The sequence below is a fragment of the Scyliorhinus canicula genome, chromosome 14 (assembly GCF_902713615.1).
Source record: "Scyliorhinus canicula chromosome 14, sScyCan1.1, whole genome shotgun sequence".
NCBI classification, from domain to species: domain Eukaryota; kingdom Metazoa; phylum Chordata; class Chondrichthyes; order Carcharhiniformes; family Scyliorhinidae; genus Scyliorhinus; species Scyliorhinus canicula.
In genome coordinates, this window is record NC_052159.1 from 122,023,837 (window position 1) to 122,050,327 (window position 26,491).

At 48.3% G+C, this 26,491-nt stretch overlaps 1 protein-coding gene across 1 annotated transcript in view; it reads left to right on the forward strand.

Annotated features, from left to right (window-relative positions):
- Nucleotides 1–26,491, forward strand: part of abcc4 (ATP-binding cassette, sub-family C (CFTR/MRP), member 4) — a 655,673-nt gene that overhangs the window by 322,772 nt on the left and 306,410 nt on the right. Inside the window, exons 12-13 of the mRNA XM_038817953.1 lie at nt 1,897–1,902; nt 3,910–3,996. Of these exons, the coding sequence (XP_038673881.1) occupies nt 1,897–1,902; nt 3,910–3,996 (93 nt within the window). The remainder of the gene's footprint in view (nt 1–1,896; nt 1,903–3,909; nt 3,997–26,491) is intronic.

The following is a 26,491-nucleotide window of genomic DNA, read 5'->3' on the forward strand; positions in this document are numbered from 1 at the left end:
TGAAGACACTTTTTCATGGAGCCCAATAAAGATGTTTGCAGGAGCTGGTCCTCGAGGAAATCACATGGCCACACCATCTATTTGGGCATACATGGTGTTATTAATACTGAACTCAACACACTATAAGATTGGTCTTATCGGCAACTTTGTAAAAGGGTCCAAGCCATTTGCTCACCATTCAAGCTTGATGCTGAAATAGATATCGCAGGTATCCTGCCTGATAATGGCTACCCTGATCAGATTATTTTGCTGTTTCCTCTCTCACTCCATTTTTAAAGAGTGTGGTTACATTTACTACCTTCCAATCCATAGAATCCCTACAGTGCAGAAGGAGGCTATTTGGCCCTTCGCGTATGCACCAACACTTTGAAAAGAACATCCCAACTAGGCTCCCATCCTATCCCACATCTTTGGACAAGAAAAGGCAACTTCTGCATGCCCAATACACCTAACCTGCACATCTTTGGACTGTGGGAGCACCGGAAGGGAACCCACGCAGACACTGAAAGAACGTGCAAATGCCAAGGCTGGAATTGAACCAGGGTCCCTGGCGTTGTGAGGCAGCAGTGCTTCCCACTGTGCTGCCCTTAACTTCACATCCACTGTTCCACAATCTATAGAATATTGAAAGATGATCACCAATGCTTCCCTTACCTTTACAATCATCTCTTTCAGCACTCTAGCATGTAGATCATCAGGTTCAGGGGTTTATCAACTTTTAGTCACATTAATTCCTCCAACTCTGCTTTTTATTTAAACATACCAATTCCTTCGGTCCTCAATCCCTTGGCTCCCTAATATTTCAAGGAGGCTTTTTGTATCTTACTCTGTGAAAACGGACTGAAAGACCGGGATTTTCTGGCCCTGCCCACCCCCGGGGATCTTGCGGTCCCACCAAAAATGAAGGACTTTTGGCGGGCTTGCCGCACCCCATGTGACGGTCCTTCCACGACTGGGCCAGAAAATCCCAACCAAAGTGCTTGTTTAGTTTCTCTGCCATTTCTTTAGTTCAGATTATAAATTTCCCATTCTCTGCCTGTAATGGGCTCACATTTACATTTCCTAGCCTTTTCCTTTTCACATACCAGTAGAACATGTCACAGTCCATTTTTATGTTCTTTGCTAGTTTTCTTTCATATTCCATTTTCTCTTTATCAGTTTCTTGGTTCTCCTTTGCTGAATTTTAAAATGCTCCCAATCCTCTCACTTTCTGCTCTTTTTGGAAACTTTATATGCTTCTTCCTTTGACATTGCTTGTTAGCCATGGTTGGATCACTTATCTATCTGGCTTTTTACAAAGGAATCTAAATTTGTTGCAAATCATGTATTAATGTTAGCCACTGCCTGTCCATCGTCATATCCTTGAATGGAGTTACCCAATTTTCCCCTCATACCTTTGTGGTTTTCATTGGTTAGACTAAAGACCCTAGTTTCAATGGAAATACATCACTTTCAAACTCCCATCATATTATGGTACTTTTTCCTGAAAGCTGCTTTCCAACAAAATATTAATTGGCCCTTTCTCATTGCACAACACTAGATGTAAAATATCCTGTTCTCCAGTTGATTACTCAACATACACTTCTAGAAAACTATTTCATGGACACTCCAGGAATTCATGCTCCTCAGCATTAATGCCAATTAAAGGTGAAGTCACCATAGTCCCAGATGACCAGAGACTGCTTTCCCCTTTGAGGGAGAGAGCTCACTGGTGGTGATTTAACCTGAGCATCACCACACCTCAGGCGAGAGGCAAGGTTGAGAAGGTTCATGAATAACCTCAGCTGTTTAGCCAAGTGAGCTTAATTAGGTTCACCCTGTCTATATGTACACTGAAGACCCCCATGATTACTGTGTTACTCTTGTTACATGCACCTCTAATTTTCTGATTTATAGTGTGCCGTACATACCGCTATTATTTAGTGGCTTCTAAACAACTGCAACCAAAGTTTAAGAACAAAATATTACAAATGCCGGAGATCTGGAATGAAAACAGAAAATGCTGGAAAAATATCAGCAGGTGTAACAGCATCTGTGGAGAAAGAAATAGAGCTAGTGTTTCAAGTCCAACCTGTTTTGTGCCATCATTTCATCTAGTTAATACGATTAATCTTAAGAATACTCTTTATTGTCACAAGTAGGCTTGCATTAACACTGCAATGAAGTTACTGTGAAAAGCCCCTCGTCGCCATATTCCGGCGCCTGTTCGGGTACACAGAGGGAGAATTCAGAATGTCCAAATTACTTAACAGCACGTCTTTCGGGACTTGTGGGAGGAAACCGGAGCACCCGGAAGAAACCTATGCAGACAAGGGGAGAATGTGCAGATTCCACACAGACAGTGACCCAAGCTGGGAACCAAACCTGGGACGCTGGAGCTGTAAAGCAACAATGCTGCCCACTGTGCTAACGTGCTGGCCCTGTTGCGAATGCTGCATGCATTCAGATAGAGTACCTTTAATTCTACCTTATTATTTTGAACATATAGCATTAACTACTGGTGCACTCTCCTGCTTGTTCACTCTGTCGCTTCCTGCCACACTCTGATAACCATTTCCATTATTATTATCCTGCCCTCTTACCTTTTCCTCTCTCTTTAGTTTATCGCATCTTCCCTCCCCATCCTCCCTCTCTACTGCCCTAGTTATGAGACTTGCCAGAACACTGGTTCCAGCATGGTTGAGGTGAAGACTGTCCCAGCAATGCAGCTGGCACTTCTGCCAATGCTGATTGAATCTTCATTCAACCCTTTCTTTCCATTTGACCGCCTTGTTTGTGAACTCTGTGTGCAGCCATACCCCGCAGGGTCCAGCTTCCTGCCCCTCAGTCTTCCTTCTGCTTTCCATTGTTTATCTTCCTTGTCCGCTTCCTTGCCCCTCCCCATGCCATCATGAACCCTCACCCTTCCACCCCCCACATTTGCACAGCCCTGCTTCCACATTGCCCCCCCTGTCTTTGCCCCGGCAGAGTGATGAACAGCGCATCAGGAGCAGAGCAAATTATGGCCGAAGGTTGTTTCTCTCACCCTGAAGTCTCTGGCGAACCGAGACTTTGTGCACGCCACTCATTAGCACTTGGGTTTGACACTGACTTAAATTCCCACTGGTATGATGCAAGATTGAAAGACCTGACGGGATGCTGGCGGGCAGCTGTTTTGAGCATTCATGAGATGCAAATTTCATTTGCGCCACTTGCCAGCGGGAAGAGCGACTTGTCATTAACCCACCAATGAGAGAATTGCAATGTGATGTAACACTGCTGAGTTTGCGACTTCATGACTCGCCAGATTCATCTTGCCTACCCACCGCATGCTGATCTTCCCCCCTCAGGTGTACATAAAAGATTCCATGATGCTATTTCAAAGAAGAACCTAGGGAGTTGGCTCCAAAGTCCCCAATATTTATCCTTCAATCAACATCATTGTTTTTTAAAATCTGGTCATTATAAAGTTTGCTTTGCACAAATTAGCTGTTGCTTTTCCAAATAACGGCACTTCAAAATATTTCATTGTCTGTTATCAAGCTCTAATATTACTGCATTGTTCCTTCCAAGCCTTTCATAGCCTGCAATTTTCTCCCTTTCCAATTATTTATCCAATGCCTGTTTGGAATTTACTACTGAAACTACTTCCACCAACTTTTTTGGTAGTTTATTCCAGATTATCATAACTTGCTGTGTATTTTTTTAATGGCAACTCTAGATTCTTTTGCCTTGTTAGAAAGTGTAACTATTAATTCTGATCGACAAAAAGATTGCTTTGTAACACACTGTTTTCAAGATTTAAAAAAGAGTTGCTTACTAAATTGACCGTGTGACTCATGTGAAGAATTTGTGGCTTGCATGTTCAAATATGGGCTGAGAAGGAAAAATGTTCTAATACTTTCAACTTCAATCTTGCTTTTCCTAAAGATCTGTGTATCAGGATGCTGATATCTACTTGCTTGATGACCCCCTCAGTGCAGTTGATGCTGAAGTTGGGAGACACCTGTTTGAACAGTGAGTGGCTTCAGAAAATTAATTGTTTCGCAGAAAAGCAATTTAATCTGCCAGATAAATTTTTGGTTATTTTTAAATAAAGTATTTTAGATCCATTTTTCTGAGTATATTCAGCTTCATAAAGGTTGTGTAAATAATTGGCCTTAATTTAAGAAAAGATACATAAACTTTGACATTTTAATTACAGAAGTGTGATCCATTCTACCTTTTGTTCAGGGTATTGCTAAATTTGGTCTACAAATATTTAAATGACACTGTTACTGGAATTTTCCACAGGACCATAGAGCACCAAAAGCCCCTCCATTATCCTGCTACACTAAATGGCATTGGGGAATTTCTGGCCGAGACTTTGCAGGCCTTGTACCATCATCACATATTAGAATTTGTGCAAATTAAGAAGCTCTTTAACATAAATTTTATCTGTCAGCTTGATATGGTTTTAAAACACTGCCAGTTATCTGAGTTACTTTAAACTTCTTCTGAAACATATATGTGAACATCTAGGTAGATAGGGAAATACAGCACAGAACAGGCCCTTCGGCCCACGATGTGCCGAACTTTTGTCCCAGGTTAATCATAGAATTTTGGACACTAAGGGCAATTTATCATGGCCAATCCACCCAACCTGCACATCTTTGGACTGTGGGAGGAAACCGGAGTACTCGGAGGAAACCCACGCGCACACGGGGAGGATGTGCAGACTCCACACAGACAGTGACCCAAGCCGGGAATCGAACCTGGGACCCTGGAGCTGTGAAGCAATTGTGCTATCCACAATGCTACCGTGCTGCCCTTAAGAAGAAATTAATCTACACTCCATTATTCTACCCTAATCCATGTATCTATCCAATAGCCGCTTGAAGGTCCCTAACGTTTCCGACTCACTAACCACAACTCCACCAATCTTCGTATCATCTGCAAATTTACTGACCCACCCTTCAACTCCCTCATCCAAGTCATTAATGAAAATCACAAACAGCAGAGGACCCAGAACTGATCCCTGCGGTACACCACTGATAACTGGGCTCCAGGCTGAATATTTGCCATGCACCACCACTCTCTGTCTTCTATCGGTTAGCCAGTTCGTTATCCAACTGTCCAAATTTTCCACTATCCCATGCCTCCTTACTTTCTGCATAAGCCTACCATGGGGAACCTTATCAAATGCCTTACTAAAATCCATGTCCACTACATCCACTGCTTTACCTTCATCCACATGCTTAGTCACCTCCTCAAAGAAGTCAATAAGACTTGTAAGGCAAGATCTACCCCTCACAAATCCGTGCTGACTATCCCTAATCAAGCAGTGCCTTTCCAGATACTCAGAAATCCTATCCCTCAGTACCTTTTCCATTACTTTGCCTACCACCGAAGTAAGACTAACTGGCCTGTAATTCCCAGGGTTATCCCTATTCCCTTTTTTGAACAGGGGCACGACATTCACCACTCTCCAATCCTCTGGTACCACCCCTGTTGACAGCAAGGGCGAAAAGATCATTGCCAACGGCTCTGCAATTTCATTTCTTGCTTCCCATAGAATACTTGGATATATCCCGTCAGGCCTGGGGGACTTGTCTATCCTCAAGTTTTTCAAAACGCCCAACACATCTTCCTTCCTAACAAGTATCTCCTCGAGCTTACCAGTCTGTTTCACACTGTCCTCTCCAACAATATGGCTCCTCTCGTTTGTAAATACTGAAGAAAAATACTTGGTCAAGACCTCTCCTATCTCTTCAGATAACTCACAATCTTCACACAATCTCCCGCTACTGCCCTTGATCGGACCTACCCTCGCTCTAGTCATTCTCATATTTCTCACATATGTGTAAAAGGCCTTGGGGTTTTCCTTGATCCTACCCGCCAAAGATTTTTCATGCCCCTCCAGCGCCCTGTCTGAACCTTGTGTCCTCAGACTTACATAAGTCTCCTCCTTCCTCTTAACAAGACATTCAACCTCTCTTGTCAACCATGGTTCCCTCATTCGACCATCTCTTCCCTGCCTGACAGGGACATACATATCAAAAACACGCAGTACCTGTTCCTTGAGCAAGTTCCACATTTCAATTGTGTCCTTCCCTGACAGCCTATGTTCCCAACTTATGCACTTCAATTCTTGTCTGACAGCATTGTATTTACCCTTCCCCAATTGTAAACCTTGCCCTTTTGCACACCTATCCCTCTCCATTACTAAATTGAAAGTCACAGAATTGTGGTCACTACCTCCAAAATGCTCCCCCACTAACAAATCTATCACCTGCCCTGGTTCATTACCAAGTACCAAATCCAATATGGCCTCCCCTCTGGTCGGACAATGTACATACTGTGTTAGAAAAACTTCCTGGACACACTGCACAAAAACTACCCCATCCAAACTATTTGATCTAAAGAATTTCCACTGAATGTTTGGGAAGTTGAAGTCACCCATGACTACTACCCTGTGACTTCTGCACCTTTCCAAAATCTGTTTCCCAATCTGTTCCTCCACATCTCTGCTACTATTGGGGGGCCTATAGAAAACTCCCAACAAGGTGACTGCTCCTTTCCTATTTCTAACTTCAACCCATATTACCTCAGTAGGCAGATCCCCCTCGAACTGCCTTTCTGCAGCTGTTATACTATCTCTAATTAACAATGCCACCCCCCCCCCCCCCCACCTCTTTTACCATCCTCCCTAATCTTGTTGAAACATCTATAACCAGGGACCTCCAACAACCATTTCTGTCCCTAATCTATCCAAGCATCTAAAGAATATTTTGAGGTTAAATTGAACGATTTTGGGCCAGTGATTGTTGGAAAGTTGCATCATTATGATGCATTGAACTCAAAGCTGATCATCAAATTTACAAAGTCATTACAAATAATTCCAGCCGCAGCCATATAGGAATAGAAGTAGGCTATTGGATGACTTCAGCCCTTTTCACCATTCAGGGAGAATTCAATCCACCAAGCTTGCTCTGCTATATAGTACGATCATGACTGATTTGATTGTGGCTGTAACTCCACTTTCTTGCCCACCCCCATAAGCTTGATTCTCTGTGGATCAAAAATCTATCCAACTGAGCCCTAAATATATTCAGTGACCCAGCCACCACATTTCTTTGTGGAAGAGAATACCAAAGACGCTGAGAGAGGAAAGCTCTCCTCTTCTAACCCCTTGGGCCGGATTGTCTGCTCCCCGCTGCCGAAATCATGTTCGGCGACGGGACAGAGAATCCGTTTTAGCTCCAAAATCTGGAGCAGCGCCGATTTTTTAATTCATCGCCCTCTGAAAGCGGCGTACTCTTGCCCCGCGATGCTCCGTCCCCGACAGGCCGAGTTCCTGATGGCGTGTGTTACATGTGCTCACACCGTTTGTGCACTTGGCGTGGCGGCTGAGGACTCAGCCTGGGGCTGTCGGGGAAGGGCTGGGTCGCGGGCAGGGGGCTTCATTCGGGGCTGGGGGCACTGTGGGCTGTCCGGGCGGCCAACGTGGGGCACGACTTTGAGTCCGCCATAAAGGATGGCGTGACCTCTGCAAGCTGCCACCGGGCACCTGCGCAGCCTCGGAAGTGGAAGGGTTGAGGGCCGTATCGGCAGCTATAGCTGCAAGCTCTATGCTGCCTCCCTGCTATTCCCCAGCAATATGGGGAATTGGTGGCCGTTTTACGCCAGTTTTCTTGGCGTAAAAGACCATCGTTTTCACGCCTGAGTGGGGACTTAGTCTCGAAAATGGAGAATCCAGCCTCATATCTTTAAACTGTGCCCCTAGCTGTAGATTATCCCATGAGGGGAAACATGCTCTCCGCATCCACTCTACCAAGCTTCCTCAGAACCTTGCATGTTTCTATACGATCATTCCTCATTTTTCTTTCTTTTTAATTGTTTTTATTGAATTTCATGTCTTATGGTACATGACTATCATTGGCAAGAAAAGTTGTATTTTAAAAATTTTCCATGGGGGAGTGGGGGGGGGGGGGGGGTTGTCTCTGCGGCGGTGCCCCCCCCCCCCCCCCCCCTGCTCATTCGTGTTCTGGTTAGGTGCATTCTGTGCACCACTTGCAGCTGCATTAGGCTCATGCCTTGCTCATGCGGAGGTAGAGTTTGCCCTTTTCAGTGCTTCGGTTCAGAGTCCCCACTATATTTCTCCCCCTAGTTCTTCCTCCCATTTTACGTTTTTTCGTCCAACAAGGAACATGCCTCCTCCAACAGTCGCAAATACAGGTCCCCACAGTTCCCCCTCCCTAACTCACATGCTTCCAAAAACCTGTCTACCAGTGAGTGTCGCGTCATCCGTGGCTACTTCGTTGTTTCCCAATGGAGGAAGTTTTTGATCTGTATGTATCGAAGCTCATTTCCTTTGGGCAGTTGAAACCTCTCCGTCAGTTTTCTAACGTCGCTAGCCTCTGTGCAGCTTGAATTATTTGGAGGTGGTGGTGTTAGTCCGCACGCTCGCCATAGGAACTTTGTATAAAAGTTTCACCCATGCAGTGAACCCTAATCCAAGCCCAAACTGTTACATTACCTCTATGAATTATTTCCGCTTGACTCAGGCGGCACTGTGACACAGTGTTAACACTGCTGCCTCACAGCGCCAGGGACCCAGGTTCGATTCCTACCTCGGATGACGGTGTGGAGTTTACACTTTCTCCTCATGTCTGAGTGGGTTTCCTCTGGGTGCTCCTGTTTCCTCCCAAAGTCCAAAGATGTGCAGGTTAGGTGAATTGACCATGCTAATGTTGCCAAAATGTAAGGTGGGGTTAGGGAGATATGAGCAGAGGATTGGGCCTAGGTAGGGTGCTCTATCGGAGCAAGGGCCGGTGCAGACTCGGCGGGCTGAATGGCCTCCCTTGGCACTGTAGGGACTCTGTGATACATGATTCTGTCAATGACCTTTTATGCGTCCAGGGAGATGATCACTTCTGGTGTTCTCTCCCTGGATGGGGTCATTATCGCGTTCAGCGGGCGCCTGATGTTCGATTTGATTTGATTTGATTTATTGTCACATGTATTGGTATGCAGTGAAAAGTATTGTTTCTTGCATGCTGTACAAACAATGCATACCGTACATAGGGAAGGAAGGAGAGACTGCAGAATATAATGTTACAGTTATAGCAAGGTGTAGAGCAGGGGTGGGCAAACTACGGCCCGCCAAAGGTCTTTATGCGGCCCACCAAGTCATAAAAAAAAAATGTTTAAAAATAATTTTTTTTTTTTTTAAACTTTTTTTTAAGGTTAATGGGGGGGCTGTTGGGTTACTTACTGGTATAGGGTGGATACGTTGACTTGAGTAGGGTGATCATTGCTCGGCACAACATCGAGGGCCGAAGGGCCTGTTCTGTGCTGTACTGTTCTATGTTCTATATGAGGCGCCCAGAATCATAACCGGGTGAAGTAATTATTTTACTTAATATACTATGCGGCCCTTTAAAATTGTGAATTTCTGAATGTGGCCCTTGCATGGAAAAGTTTGCCCACCCCTGGTGTAGAGAAAAGATCAACTTAATATGAGGTCGGTCCATTCAAAGGTCTGATGGCAGTAGAGAAGAAGCTGTTCTTGAGTCGGTTGGTACGTGACCTCAAACCTTGGTATATTTTTCCTGATGGAAGAAGGTGGAAGAGAGTATGTCTGGGGTGCGTGGGATCCTTAATTATGCTGGCTGTCTTTCCGAGGCAGCGGAAATTGTAGACAGCGTCAATGGATGGGAGGCTGGTTTGCGTGATGGATTGGGATCATTCACAACTTTTTATAGTTTCCTGTGGTCTTCGGCAGAACAGGATCCATATCAAGCTGTGATACAACCAGAAAGAATGCTTTCTATGGGGCATCTGAAGAAGTTGGTGAGAGACGTAGCTGACATGCCAAATTTCCTCAGTCTTCTGAGAAAGTAGAGTTGTTGGTGGGCTTTCTTAACTATAATGTCAGCATGGGGGACTAAGACAGGCTGTTGGTGATCTGGACACCTAAAAACCTGAAGCTCTCGACCGTTTCTACTTCGTTCCCATTGATGCCGACAGGGGCATGTTCTCCACTACTCTTCCTGAAGTCGATGATAATCTCCTTCGTTTTGTTGACATTGAGGGAGAGATTCTTGTCATTGCACCAGTTCACCAGATTCTCTATCTCATTCCTGTATTCTGTCTCGTCATTGTTTGAAATCCGACCCGCTACTGTGGTGTCATCAGCAAATTTGAAAGTTGAGTTGGAGGGGAATAATCATAGGTGTACAAGGAGTATAGAAGAGGGCTGAGGATACAGCCTTGTGGGCCGAGGCCAAGGCCACGGAGTTTGGAGAAGAGTTTCGTAGGAATAATGGCTTTGAAGGCTGAGCTGTAGTCGATAAATAGGAGTCGGACATAGGTGTCTTTGTTATCTAGGTGTTCCAGGGTAGAGTGCAGGGCCATGGAGATGGTGCCTGCTGTGGACCTGTTGCAGCGGAAGGCGAACTGTAGTGGATCAAGGCAACCGGGAGGCTGGAGTTGATTCGTGCCATGACTAACATTTCGAAGCACTTCACGATGATGAATGTCAGAGCCACTGGACGATAAGTCATTAAGGCACGCTGCTGGCATTTTTTTGGTACAGGGATGATGGTCATCTTCTTGAAGCAGATAGGGACCTCATTTTGTTGTAAAGAGAGCTTGAAGATGTCTGCCAATACCCCCGCCAGTTAATCCGCGCAAGACCTGAGTGCCTGTCAGGGTACCCCATCCGGGCCAGCGGCTTTCCAAGGGTTGACCTTCAAGAAGGCTGCTCTGAAGTCTGCAATGGTGATCTCAGATACAAGTTCATCCGAGACGTCTGGGGTGGAGGGCTTGCTCTCGCTGACCTCTTGTTCAAAGCGGGCATAGAATGCGTTGAGCTCATCAGGGAGGAGTGCATTAGAGCCATTGATTTTACATGCCTTCATCTTCATAGAATTTACAGTGCAGAAGGAGGCCATTCGGCCCATCGAGTCTGCACTGGCTCTTGGAAAGAGCACCCTACCCAAGGCCAACACCTCCACCCTATCCCCATAACCCCACCCAACACTAAGGGCAATTTTGGACACTAAGGGCAATTTAGGACACTAAGGGCAATTTCTCATGGCCAATCCACCTAACCTGCACATCTTTGGACTGTGGGAGGAAACCGGAGCAGCCGGAGGAAACCCACGCACACACGGGGAAGATGTGCAGACTCCACACAGACAGTGACCCAAGCTGGAATCGAACCTGGGACCCTGGAGCTGTGAAGCAATTATGCTATCCACAATGCTACCACGCTGCCCCTTGTAGTCTGTTATGTTTTGCGGACCTTGCCATAGTCGGCGGGGGTCCGTGTGGCTAGCCTGGGTCTCGAGCTTGGTCTGGTACTGTCTTTTGGCATCTTTGATGGATTTCCTTAGATCATATCTGCCTTTCTTCTATAGGTCAGGGTCACCTGACTTGAACGCCTCAGACCGAGACTTCAGCAAGCAGTGGATATCCCTGTTCATCCAGGGTTTCCGGTTGGGAAACACGCGGATTTGTTTCTTTGGCACACAGTCTTCTGCACACTTACTAATGAAGTCAGTTACTGTAGTGGCGTACTTGTTCAGGCTGGTCGCAGAGTTTTTAAATACTGACCAGTCCACTGACTCTAAGCAGTCCCGTAGGAGATCTTCCGATTCTTCAGACCAACAATGCACGACTTTCTTTGATGGATTCTCCCGCTTCAGTTTTTGCTTATAAGCCAGGAGCAGGAGCACAGCCTCGTGGTCAGATTTGCCAAAGTCTGGGTAGGCAATAGAGCAGTAGGCATGTTTGATATTTGTGTAGCAGTAGTCCCAGGATGTTTGGGCCTCTGGTGGAACATGTGACATGTTGATGGCAACTTGGTAGTATGCTCTTGAGCTTTACCTTGTTGAAGTCCCCAGCTACAATGAATAAGACCTCGGGATGTTTCGTTTCAAGGCTATTTGTGGTGGTGAATATTTCGTCCAGTGCGATTTTCACATTCGCATGGGGTGGGATGTAAACTGCTGTCAGGATAATGGAGCTGAACTCCCGCGGAAGGTAGTAGGGGCGGCATTTTAGCGTCGGCTATTCTAGGTCCAGGGAGCAAACACTCGCCAGTGTTGCTACAGCTAGGCACCAAGAGATGATGATTAGGAGGCAGACCCTACCTCCCCTAGCCTTGCCTGAGGCCGTACAGTCCATACGGTGGATTGAGAAGCCCTCTGGTTGTAGGGCACAGTCCGGTGAAGCAGGAGTGAGCCATGTCTCCGTGAAGCAGAGCACACAACAGTCCCTCAGTTCTCTTTGAAAAGTGAGTCTGGCTTTAGGTTTGTCTAGCTTGTTTTCTAGAGATTGGACATTAGCTCGGAGTCAGCTAGGCAGATGAGCTTTGGGGCCACATTGTTTCACTCTCACCTGCAGGCCTGCACATTTTCCACGCTTCCTGGAGTGACCGCTTCTTTTCGAGCCTCCACATCCTTTCAGGCAGTGAATTCCAGAACTGCGCACAATGCTCTAACTGTGGCCGAAACAATGGGCGCGATTCTCTGCTCCCCACGCCGGGTGGGAGAATTGTGGGAGGGCCGGGTGACTCACGACACGCCCCCCGGCGCCTCCCGCGATTCTCCCACCCCCCCGCTCGGAAGAATCGCTGCCTGCCGTTTTTCACGGCGACCGGCGATTTTCCGGCCCGTGTGCAGATGATACTAAGATTGGTGGAGTTGCAGATAGCGAGGAGGACTGTCAGAGAATACAACAAAATATAGATAGATTGGCGAGTTGGGCAGAAAATGGCAGATGGAATTCAATCCAGGCAAATGCGAGGTGATGCATTTTGGAAGATCGAATTCAAGAGCGGACTATATGGTCAATGGAAGGGTCCTGGGGAAAATTGATGTACAGAGAGATCTGGGAGTTCAGGTCCATTGTATCTGAAGGTGGCAACGCAGGTCGATAAAGTGGTCAAGAAGGCATACAGCATGCTTGCCTTCATCGGACGGGGTATTGAGTACAAGAGTCGGCAGGTCATGTTACAGTTGTATAAGACTTTGGTTAGGCCACATTTGGAATACTGCGTGCAGTTCTGGTCGCCACATTACCAGAAGGATGTGGATGATTTGGAGAGGGTGCAGAGGAGGTTCACCAGGATGTTGCCTGGTATGGAGGGTGCTAGCTATGAAGAAAGGTTGAGTAGATTAGGATTGTTTTCGTTGGAAAGACGGAGGTTGAGGGGGGACCAGATTGAGGTATACAAAATTATGAGAGGTATGGACAGGGTGGATAGCAACAAGCTTTTTCCAAGAGTGGGGGTGTCAATTACATGGGGTCACGATTTCAAGGTGAGAGGGGGAAAGTTTAAGGGAGATGTGCGTGGAAAGTTTTTTACGCAGAGGGTGGTGGGTGCCTGGAATGCTTTACCAGCGGAGGTGGTAGAGGCGGGCATGATAGCATAATTTAAGAGGCATCTGGACAGGTATATGAACGGGCGGCAACAGAGGGAAGTAGACCTTGGAAAATAGGAGACAGGTTTAGATAAAGGATCTGGATTGGCGCAGGCTGGGACAGCCGACGGGCCTGTTCCTGTGCTGTAATTTTCTTTGTTCTTTGTTCTTTGTATGGGCCGAGCGGCCTGCCGTTCCCGACCGGTTCACGATGGCGGCAACCACACCTGGTCGCTGCCGTCGTGAACATGGGCGCCAAAGGTAAGTTTGTGGCTTGTGGGGGGCGGAGAGGGGATTGAGCACCATGGCCGTGCTCGGGAGGGGACTGGCCCGCGATCGGTGCCCACTGATCGTCAGGCTGGCGTCGCAAAGGGACGCACTCTTTCCCCTCCGCCGCCCCGCAAGATCAAGCCGCCACGTCTTGCGGGGCAGCGGAGGAGAAGACGGCAACTTCGCATACGTGGGTTTGAGCCATCAGCCGCCGTGACGTCAGCCGCGCATGCGCGGGTTGGAGCCGCCCAACCTGCGCATGCGTGGCTGACGTCACATAGGCGCCACCGTCGCATCACACTCGGCGCGCCGCCCAGTGGCCGAGAGTTACGGAGCGCCACTCCTAGCCCCGCCGGGAGGGGAGAATAGGGGGCGAGGAGCGGCCTCCGAGGCCGCCGTGAAACTTGGCCGAGTTCACGACGGCCCTCCCGATTTTTCCCGGGAGCGGAGAATTCCGCCCAATGTTTCATACAGTTCCTGCAAATCTTCCCTGTTCTTAAACTCTATGCCTTGGCTAATAAAGGCAAGTATACCATATGCCTTCTTAATCACTGTATCCACCTGCTCTGCTACCTTAAGGGATTGGTGTATATGCACTCAAAGATCTCTCTGATCCTTTGTGCTTCCCAGGGTCCTGCTGCTTATCATGTATTTACCACCCCACCAGTTTTCGTGTCTTCGGGATACTTGCTGTTGAATCCTCTACATTCATATCTAAATCATTTATAAAAAAACAACAAACAGCAAGGGACTAACAACGATCCCTGCGAGAACTCATTGGTCACAGAACACTTGGTTCCCCAAAAGTCCCACATTGAATTTCCACCCCGGCCTCTGCACTGCCCCCTTCTCCAGTACCATATCCACCCAATGCGGAACATGATCTGACACTGCAATTGCCGAGTACTCCGACCCCTTAACCCCAGCCAGCAAAGCTTTCCCCACCACAAAAAAGTTGATCCGCCAGTATACCTTATGGACTGTTGAGAAAAACGAATACTCCCGTTCCCTCGGGTGCAGAAACCTCCAAGGGTCCACCCCTCCCATTTCCACCATTAGAGTGTTATATTTCTGTTAAGGGCTTCAGCTAAAGATTTAAGTTTTCGATGCATCCTTTCTTTTTAATTGTTTTTATTGAATTTCATGTCTTATGGTACATGATTATCATTGGCAAGCAAAGTTGTATTTTTAAAATTTTCCATGGGGGAGTGGGGGGGGGTTGTCTCTGTGGCGGTGCCCCCTCCCAAAGACTTGTCTGGAATCCGACAAGTCTCGATGTATCAAGAGGTTTGTCCTTGAACTAGCCATGCTTAGTCTTCAAATGCCGTTGAAGTTTTGAAGGTTTTAAACTTTCATTTGCGAGCACTTCCCTGCATGTAACACACATGGGCTTTGCATCCTGATTTGCATTGGCAATATTAAGTGTCATACCGCAAGCAATCATCTTTCTACTGCTTTGTTCTTGATTTCAGTTTCTTCTTAATGAGTTGTTCACCATAGGCCCTGGAGCTATGAATACAGATCACACCAGCACTGCTTTGTGCTGCCATGGACTGTCCTGAGAATCGAGAGATTCAACTGTGTGATTTTGGCCTGTTTGTGCCTCGGGTTCTCACTTCTTTATTACAAAATGATCCATCTTCAGTTCTTCACACAGTCCTATTGCTTGCTTGCTGGCAGCTACAAATGGAGAAATATCTCCTCCATGATTTTGAGCCCAAAGCCCGAACCTATAAGGCTTGTACTGTCCGTGACGGGCATTTTCTGCTCTCTGCCACCGCTTCTGGTGAGAAGACTAGTGTTCCCATTTAAAGGCCAGTTACGGCTGGCATTCTCAACTTAAAGCTGGTTGTGGCTGGCATTCTGAATAGCCAGTTGCGGCCGTTGGGTACTTCTCCCGTGATAGGGAATGGCACAATCACTCCGCGACCCTGAATTTAGCCTGCTCCAGGCTAATGTTACCAATTTGATTTGTTCAATCTATATGAGGACTATTGCAGTTACTTTCTTACAAGCCCACATTATTTCTTCATTTTCTGTCACTATACTTCAATGCACCTGTTTCCCTCTTTGTCTTTTACTTTTATTTTCTGTCCTTTTCTTTAATTTGAAGGAAATAAGCCATTTCCTATTATATTCGTATCTTCCTGCCTTGACTTTCCAGCAGTTTGTGGTGCAAATATAGTGAGATGCTAAAACAAATGCATTCCCTGATCAGAGAAAAGGCCTATTGTCATGGGAATGTCACTTTAAGAAATGTTTGTCTGCTCAGGTGGCTGCAGTGATGCCAGAGTGTGAGTGGAGCTGAGCTCTGGCTCTGCTTTTTAGTTTCGCTTTGAGGAAAAGCTTGGATGTGTCTTTATTTTTTAGTTTTGTTTTAGTTTTGGAGAACTGGAGGATGTGTGTGAATATCTGCAAGCTTATGAGTGTTCATTTGGTGATTTCAAAGTGGTAATTGTTCTCAATAGTGAAGTTAAGCCTGATGTCTTCTGGACAAAGGGTTCTTTTTGTCTTATGGATGTTAAAAGGAAAGTTTAAGAATTACTCAGAGTGTTGTATTCTTTGGGGGGTGTATTTGAATTGATGGTTGCTAAGATGTTCACTATGTTTTAAAAAGGTTAACTGAGTTCATAGAATAAACATTGTTTTGCTTTAAATTACTTTTAAATTTCCACTGTACCACACCTGTAGTCTGGGCCGTGTGCTCCCCATACCACAATCTAATAAAAGTCGTGGGTCAGGCGATCTCCATGATATACTTTGGGGTTCTTGAAACCCTGGCGCATGATAAATTGGGGGCTCGTCTGGGATAAAAGTCTATCTATTGGATTTGCTTAGTGAACTCAAAGACAGTGAGGGGTGAGTGCATATTGTGGTTGCTTTTCAGATGTGGTATTTCAGTTTAAACAGGGAGTGTGTTGTGGACAATGGCTCTTTCAGAGGCTCTGAAGTTTTTGGGGGTGGAGACAGTCACACACACTACCTCACGGGCAGAGACTAAAAGCAGACTGTTAGATTTGGCAAAAACATTGCAGTTAACATTACCTGACAAAATGCAAAAAGGTGAGGTAATTATGGCAGTGGCTAAGCATTTAAAATTGTCTGAGATACAGTTTGACTCATTGGAAAAAAATTCAGTTACAACTTCAATAAATGGAACATGAAAAAGAATAAAAGCAGCTTGAATACTAAAGAGAGAGAGAGGATAAAGAAAGAGATAGAGAGGAAAAAGAAAAAGAGAATAAAGGAAAAGTATAGAGAAATACAGCACAGAACAGGCCCTTCGGCCCACGATATTGTGCCGAACTTTTGTCCTAGGTTAATCATAGAATTTTGGACACTAAGGGCAATTTATCATGGCCAATCCACACAACCTGCACATCTTTGGACTGTGGGAGGAAACCGGAGTACCCGGAGGAAACCCACGCACACACGGGGAGGATGTGCAGACTCCACACAGACAGTGACCGAAGTCGAAATCGAAAACAGAAAGAATAGCCCTAGTGAACAAAAAGAACAAAGGGAGATACAGATCAGGGAAAAAGATAAAAGGAGAGAGTTTGAACTTCAGAAAATGGCCATGAAACATGACAGTCAGTTAAAATTGGCAGACATAAAGGGAAACGTATAGTTGGAGGATATTGATGAGGATAATGCGAAAGAGCGTCATAGGCGAAGGCTTGGTGGGGATCTATTTAAATATGTCCAAGCATGCCAAGGTTTGATGAGAAGAAGGTGGAAGCCTTTTTCATTTCATTTGAGAAGGTAGCTAAACAAATGAAATGGCCACAGGAGATGTGGGTATTACTGATTTAAACAAAGATGGTAGGTAGAACTAGTGAAGTGTTTGCATGACTATCAGAGGAGGTATCTGAGTCGTATGAGGAGGTGAAAAAATCCATCTTTGGTGCATATGAACTAGTGCCTGAAGCCAACAGACAAAAGTTTAGAAATTTAAGGAAAGAATTTGGTCAAACATACATGGAGTTTTAAAGGATCAAACAGAGTACTTTTGATAGGTGGATAAGGGCTTTGAAAATAGACCAAACGTATGAAGCTCTCAGAAAAATTATACTTTTGGAGGAGTTTAAAAATTCAATTCCTGATGTAGTGAGAACTCATGTGGAAGAGCAGAGGGTTAAAACTGCGAGATTAGCAGCAGAAATGGCAGATGATTATGAATTAGTTCATAAATCAAAGCTTGGTTTCCGACATCAGTTTCAACCTGTGAGGGATAGAAACCGGGGACATGAGAAATACTCAAGTGGTAAAAGTAAATGTGATCTGATGGGAAATAATAAGGAGAGTGTACCTCAGACTAAAAAGGAAATCCAGGAGGGTGGAAAAGAAATGAAAAGTTTCAAATGTTTTCACTGTAATAAACTAGGCCATGTAAAGTCACAGTGTTGGTGGTTGAAGAAAAGCACTGGGAAGGCTGTTGTGGTAAAACAGGATAAGTGGTTTTTTTTTAAGTGGTAAAGGAAAGCCCAAGTGAAGCTAAGGAGGTGCAAAAGATTATACAGCCTGATCAAGAGGTGATTGATAAGAAGGTGTCAAATCGATTTAAAGAATTTACTTGTGTGGGTAAAGTTTACTCATGTGTATCAGGAGGAGCAGTTAAAGAAGTCACAATTTTAAGAGATACGGGAGCTCGTCAGTTTTAATGGTAAGTGATGAGGAGATATGTAGTTTTGGAAGAATATTGCCAGAAAAGGTGGTAATATGTGGAATTCAGGGTGAGAGGAGTAGTGTTCCATTGTATGGAGCGAAGATCTAGAACATAGAACAGTACAGCACAGCACAGAACAGGCCCTTCGGCCCTCAATGTTGTGCCGAGCCATGATCACCCTACGTATCCACCCTATACCCGTAACCCAACAACCCCCCCCCCCCCCTTAACCTTACTTTTTATTAGGACACTACGGGTAATTTAGCATGGCCAATCCACCTAACCCGCACATCTTTGGACTGTGGGAGGAAACCGGAGCACCCGGAGGAAATCCACGCACACAGGGGGAGGACATGCAGACTCCACACAGACAGTGACCCAGCCGGGAATTGAACCTGGGACCCTGGAGCTGTGAAGCATTTATGCTAACCACCATGCTACCCTGCTGCCCCTTATGAGGGAAGGCTGAGGGACTTGAGGCTGTTTTTGTTAGAGAGAAGAGGGTTAAGAGGTGACTTAATTGAGGCATACAAGATGATCAGAGGATTAAATAGGGTGGACAGCGAGAGCCTTTTTCCTCGGATGGTGATGGCTAGCACGAGGGGACTTAGCTTTAAATTGAGGGGAGAGATATACAGGACAGATGTCAGAGGTAGGTTCTTTACTCAGAGAGTAGTAAGGGCGTGGAATGCCCTGCCTGCAACAGTAGTGGACTCGCCAACACTAAGGGCATTTAAATGGTCATTGGATAGACATACGGACGATAAGGGAATAGTGTAGATGGGCTTTAGAGTGGTTTCACAGGTCGGCGCAACAGTGAGGGCCGAAGGGCCTGTACTGTGCTGTAATGTTCTATGTGTAGTAACAAGGTCGCAAAGTCACAGGTTAAGACAAGAGGAGAAATCAAAGAGTGAAGATAAAGTTGAAGTGCAATTATCAGAAACGATTTTTGATCAGATGGGTTGATAAAGAACACGAAGAGGTGGAGGATGAGGCGGATATTTTTAGTTGAGGAAAAGATGCAGTAAACTGGATGTATCAGAAAGCACACACGGAAGAGGAATCTGAGTGTATTGCAGAGTGTCATTACAGTAAAAGTGATGCCTTGATGTGAAAATGGAGACCTTTATATATGCAGTCGGATGAAAAGTGGGCAGAAGTTCATCAAGTAGTATTGCCGGTAGGGTATAGAAAGGAGATGTTGCGAGTTGCACATGAGGTACCAGTGGGAGGTCATTTGGGAGTAAGGAAAACTCAAGCTAAAATACAAAAACTTTTTTATTGGCCTGGACTACAAAAACATGTAGTTAAATTATGTCGATCATGTCACACATGTCAAGTGATCGGTTAACCTCAAGCCGTGATAAAACCAGTGCCCTGAATACGCATTCCAGCATTTGAGGAACCTTTTACAAGGGACTTAATTGATTGCGTAGGACCGCTTCCTAAAACGAAAAGTGGGAATCAATATATTTTGACTATAATGGATGTGTCTACTAGGTTTCCAGAGGCCCTTCCAGCATGTAATATTACAGCTAAAACGATTGTAGTGATCTCAATGTGTGCATGTACACAAGGGGTTAATTTTTAAAAAAATAATTTTTATTCAAATTTTCAACAAATTTTAGCCAACAAAACAAAGAAAAACAGTAACCCCCCAATACAAAAGCAATAAATTAACAAAAATAATGAGCATGAAACCATACACCCATTCCCCCATAGCGAACAAGTAACCCCCCAGCCCCCGCCCCCTAATGCTCCGCCAGGAAGTCTAGAAACGGCTGCCACCGCCGGAAGAACCCTTGCACCGACCCCCTCGGGGCAAACTTGACCCTCTGCAGTTTGATGAACCCAGCCATGTCATTGATCCAGGATTCTGCGCTTGGGGGCTTCGCATCCTTCCACTGTAAAAAAAATCCTGCGCTGGGCTACCAGGGACACAAAGGCCAGAATTCCGGCCCTTTTCGCCTCCTGCACTCCCGGCTCCAATGCTACCCCGAACATTGTGAGCCCCCAGCCTGGCTCCAGCCTTCCAGCCTGGAGCCAACCACCCTTGACAAGGTCCCCGCAAAAGCCCTCCAACGCAGGACATGCCCAGAACATGTGGGTGTGATTTGCTGGGCTCCCTGAACACCTGCCACACCTGTCCTCGCCCCGAAAGAACCGGCTCAGCATGGTCCCAGTCAAATACGCCCTATGCAGCACCTTTAGTTGGATTAAACTAAGCCGCGCGCAAGAGGAGGAGGAATTCACCCTCCCCAAAGCATCCGCCCACGTCCCTTCCTCGATCTCCTCTCCCAGCTCCTCCTCCCACTTCTCTTTCAGCTCTTCCACCGAGTCCTCCTCCCCCTCCTGCATCACTTGGTAGATTGCCGAGATCTTCCCCTCACCGACCCACGTCCCCGAGAGCACCCTGTCTGAACCCCCCTTGGCAGCAACAGTGGAAACTCCGCCACCTGCCGCATAACAAATGCCCTAATCTGCATATACCTGAAGGTGTTCCCTGGGGGGGAGACCTCACCTCCCCTCCAATTCCTCTAAGGTCGCAAACTTCCCATTGAGAAAGAGGTCCCCCATCCGCCTGATACCTGCCCTGTGCCAGCTCAAAAATCCTCCGTCCATCCTCCCTGGTACAAACCGGTGGTTCCCCCGTACCGGGGACCAAACTGAAGCCTTCACCTCCCCCCTATGCCGCCTCCACTGCCCCCAGATTTTGAGGGTAGCCACCACTACCGGGCTCGTAGAATATCTTGCTGGGGGAGCAGCAACGGCGCCGTCACCAGCGCCTCTAAGCTCGTGCCCACACAGGACGCTGCCTCCAACCTCTTCCATGCCGCCCCTCCCCCTAAATCACCCACCTACGTATCATTGCCACATTCGCAGCCCAGTAGCACCCACACAGGTTGGGCAGCGCCAACCCGCCCACTTCCCTACCCCGCTCCAGGAATACCCTCCTCACCCTCGGGGTCTTCTGCGCCCCCGTAATACTCCTACTGACCCTCCTGAAAAAAGCCTTCGGGATCTTGATGGGTAGACACTGGAATAGGAACAGAAACCTCGGGAGCACCGTCATTTTAACCGACTAGACCCTGCCCGCTAGGGAGAGTGGCAACACATCCCACCTCCTAAACTCCTCCTCCATTGCTCCACCAACTTCGTAAAGTTTAGCCTATACAGGGCCCCCCAGCTCCTGGCTATCTGGACCCACAGGTATCTGAAGCTCCTCTCTGCCCTTTTCAGTGGAAGCTCCCCTATCTCTCTCTCCTGGTCCCCTTTATGCACCACAAACAGCTCACTCTTCCCCACGTTGAACTTATACCCAGAGAAGTCCCCGAGCTCCCCAAGAATCCTCATTACCTCCGGCATCCCCCCGCCAGATCTGCAACGTACAACAATAAATCGTCTGCGTACGACAGCCGGTGCTCCTCCCCCCCCCCCCCCCCCCCCCCCCCCAACCCCCGCACTATCCCCCTCCAGCTCCTCGATTCCCTCAGCGCCATGGCCAGGGGTGCGATCGCCAACGCAAACAGCAGGGGAGACAGGGGACAGTCTGCCTCATCCCCCGGTACAACCAAAAGTTCTCCGACCTCCTCCCATTCATCACCACACTCACCACCGGGGCATCATACAACAGCCTCACCTAATAAATCCCTCACCAAACCCGAACCTCCTCAAAACCTCCCACAGGTATCTCCACTCCACCCTGTCAAAGGCCTTCTCCGCATCCATCGACGCCACTATCTCCGCCTCCCCGTCCACCGAGGGCATCATTATGACATTAAGAAGCCGCCGCACATTAACGTTCAACTGCCTCCCCTTCACAAAACCCGTTTGATCCTCGTGAATAACCTGCGGCACCACATCCTCCACCCTCGTGGCCAATATCTTGGCCAGCAGTTTCGCGTCCACATTGAGGAGCGAAATCGGCCTGTATGACCCACACTGGAGGGGGTACTTATCCCACTTCAGAATCAATGAAATTAACGCCCTGGACATCGTTGGGGGCAAAGCCCCCCTCTCCCTTGCCTCATTCAAGGTCCTCACTAGGAGCCCCCCCCCCCCCCCCCCCCTCCCTTGCCTCATTCAAGGTCCTCACTAGCAGCGGGCCCAGCAGGTCTGAAAACTTCTTATAAAATTCCACTGGGAACCCATCGTGCCCTCGTGCCTTCTCTGACTGCATACTCCCCATCGCATTGACCAGCTCCTACAGCTCAACTGGCGCCCCCAGACCCTCCACCTGCTCCTCCCCTACTCTCGGGAACTCTAGCTTATCCAAAAAGCGGTCCATTCCCCCCTCTTTCCCAGGGGGCACTGACTGGTCTAACTCCTCATAGAAGGTCCTAAAAACTCCGTTAATGCCCCTTGCACTCCGCACCAGACCCCCTCCTCCATCCCTAACTCCCCCTATCTCCGTCGCCGCCTCCCGCTTCCGGAACTGGTGGGCCAGCATCCGACTTGCCTTCTCCCCGTATTCGTATACCGCCCCTTGCACCCTCCTCCACTGCGCCTCCGCTTTCCTGGTGGTCAATATATCAAACTTAGCTTGGAGACTATTGTTGCTCGTTCTACTGTTAGTGTGATTAACACGCCTCCAATAAAGGACATGTGCTTAACACTGTTTTGGCTCTGTATCTATGCTCTGGAGTCACCAGGTGCTGTAAAAGACACCGTCACAAGTTATCAAGGTCAAGTTCAAAGCAATAAATCTAAACACCGATCAGTAAGTCCAAACAATTAGTGTTTATTATAACAAATATAATAAATACTCATGCACACGCTAAAAGACTAATACTTATTCCTACTATTAAACGACTAAATACTTATCTAGAAAGGAACAGGCAAGGTCAGGGGGGCAAGGCCTTCGTCCCGTTCTTGGTCTGCAACTTCTGGTTATTAAAGTCGGCAAGAGTATAAGCAATGCCTGGGTCACGTAGCGATCGTTGTTTTGGCACTTACTGATAGATGGCTGATGCTCAACGGCCGGTGATGAAAGACAGGATCTGGAGGCTGGAGTCAGGATGCAACAGCCTAGGCCGGAGTCAGGAAGCAACAGACCGAATCATGTGTGGGACCTTCTTTTCATAGGTCCCAGGAGGTCCAGGCCCCCTTGGGGCGGTTCCCTCATCGATTGGGTCTTTCCCGATCGATACGTTTTGAACTCCCCTATCCTGGGGTTGTTTCTCGATGGCTGGGGCGGTTCCTAGGGGCCATTGTTCTGGTTTCTCTGGCGCCATCCTGGCTGGGTAGCTATAGAAAAGTATCGATTGATACTTAAAATGTTTCTATTGTATCTGGGACTGGGCCAGTATCACCTCATTAGTATGCAGATCGCTTTCCTATTTGCACCTTTGGCTGAGTTTCTGCAGCAGCCTTGAAATCGGTTTTGTATGTGCAAAAATGCTAAATGCTTCTGCAAGCTGTGTGTCCTAACTATGGCTGTTTTTCCCTGTATTCTTTGCGGTTCTCCATTTTGTAGACTGGTGTCCATCTTAGAGGGCTACACTATGACGCTTCCTCAATAGCCCTTCTTCCGGGACCTCCGCATACCTCCTGTCCATCCTCATCATTTCCTCCACCAACCTCTCCCTTTTCTCCCCCCTCTCCCTATGCGCCCTAATGGAAATCAGCTCCCCGCTAACCAACACCTTCAGTACCTCCCAGACCACCCCCACCTTCACCTCCCCATTATCATTAGTTTCTAAATACCCCTCTATGCACCTTCGGACCCACCCGCATACCTCCTCGTCTGACAGCAGCCCCACCTCTAACCTCCACAGTGGGCATTGGTCCCTCTCCTCCCCCAGCTCTAGGTCCACCCAATGCGGGGCGTGATCCGAGATGGCTATCGCCGAATACTCCGCCCCTACCACCCTCGGAATCAACGCCCTGCTAAAGACAAAAAAGTCAATCCGGGAGTAAGCCGGATTGCTCCAGGAGACGCACATGGGACATGGGAGAAGAACGAGAATTCCCTACCCCCCGGCCTCATAAACCTCCAAGGATCCACTCCTCCCATCTGGTCCATGAACCCCCTCAGCATTGTGGCCGCCGCCGCCGACCTGGAGCGATCCAGTGCTGGGTTTAGCACTGTATTGAAATCTCCTCCCATTATCAAGCCCCCCCGTCTCAAGGTCTGGAATCCGGCCCGGCATACGCCACATAAAGCCTGCATCGTCCCAATTTGGGGCGTACACATTAACCAGCACCACCCGCTCCCCATTGAACCTACCGCTCACCATCACATATCTGCAACAACTATCCGCCACCACACTCGACGCCACAAACGACATACTCTTCCCCACCAAAATCTCCACCACCGTTCCTCGCATCCAACCCCGAATGGAACACTTGTCCAACCCACCCTCTTCTCAGCCTAACCTGATCCGCCACCCTAAGGTGCGTCTCCTGGAGCATAGCCACATCCGCCCCCAGCCCCTTCAAATGCGCCACCACCCGGGCCCGCTTGACCGGCCCGTTCAGCCCCCTTACATTCCATGTCACCAGCCGAATCGGGGGGCTATTCCCCCTCCCTCTCCGCCGATCAGCCATAACTCTTCCTCGGCCAACCACGTGCCCGCAGTCCCCGCATGGCCCTTTCCCCACGGTGGCAGATCCTCATCCCGACCCCCCCTAGCACCATCAGTTCTCCTTCAGCCCTTCCAGCAGCAACCCGGAACCCTTCCCCCCACTAGCTGCGTTGCCCCTCTCATTGTACTTCCGTAAGTCAGCCGACTCCTGCTGACCCCGGCTGCTCCCGCCACCCCAAGACCCCCCCCCCCCCCCCCCCCCCCCCGGTGTGACCCAACCACCATTCCCCCCCGACCGGCACAGTCCCCCCCCATTCCGACTCCAGCGCGGGAAAAAACCCGCGCCTTCAGCTTCAACCTCGCCCCAAAACGCGGGAAGAGAAGGCTCGCGCCACAGCGGGCCTGCAAAACATCCCCCAAACTTCCCACAAGAAAGAAAAAACAAAAACTAACAGAAAAGAGCAAGGGAGAACAGAGCCTCCGAACACTATACATCTGTGTCGTGCGCCCCCCCCCCCCCCCCCCCCCCCCCCATCCTCAGTCCGAGTCCAGCTTCTCTGCCTGGACAAAGGCCCAGGCCTCTTCCGGGGAGTCAAAGTAGTACTGCCGGTCTTTATAAGTGACCCAAAGGCGCGCCAGCTGCAACAGGCCAAACTTCACCCCTCTCTTGTGCAGCACTGCCTTTGACCGGTTATAACCAGCCCTCTTTTTCTCCACTTCCGCACTCCAGTCCTGGTAAATTCGGACCTCCGCATTCTCCCACCTGCTGCTTCTCTCGTTCTTAGCCCACCTCAGCAAATATTCTTGGTCGACGAAGCGGTGAAACCGCACCAGCACCGCCCTTGGCGGCTCGTTCGGCTTGGGCCTTCTCACCAACACTCGATGGGCCCTCTCCAGCTCCAAGGGCCCTTGGAAGGACCCCTCTCCCATTAGCGAGTTCAGCATCATGACCACGTAGGCCCCCAAGTCCGGTCCCTCCAGCCCCTCCGGGAGGCCCAGGATCCGCACATTCTTCCGCCGCGAGCGGTTCTCCATTTCCTCGAGCCTCGCCTCCCATTTCTTGTGGAGCGCCTCGTGCGCCTTCACCTTCACCGCCAGGCCTAGAATTTCGTCCTCATTCTCCGAGGCCTTTTGCCCGACCTCGCGGATCTCTGCCCCCTGGACTGTCTGAGTCGCTGTGAGCTTGTCAAGCGAGGCCTTTAGCGGTTCCAGCAGCTCAGCTTTCAGCTCCCTGAAGCAGCGATGGAGCTGCTCCTGCGCCCACTGCCGCCATGCTGCCGATTCCCTGCCCGCCGCCATCTTTCCTCCCTCGCACCTTTCTCTGCTCCAAAACCGATTTTTTGACCGCCCCGCTCCTGGTCCAGTCCATCCACCGGCACAGAGGCGCAGCTGATGTCTTCCCACACCGGGAAACGTCCGGATAGCGCCGTTAGGGGCCCTTAAAAGAGCCCAAAAGTCCGAAAAAAGCAGGAGCCTCCGAACGTGCGGCCTAGCTCTGCATCACCGCAACCGGAAGTCGCCTACACAAGGGGTTAATATGTAATCAGTCGCACCACATGATTACTAGAGGGCCGGACCAACAGCGGTATAAAAGGCAGCCACATTAGGTCTCTCTGTCTTGCTTGGGTGCACTG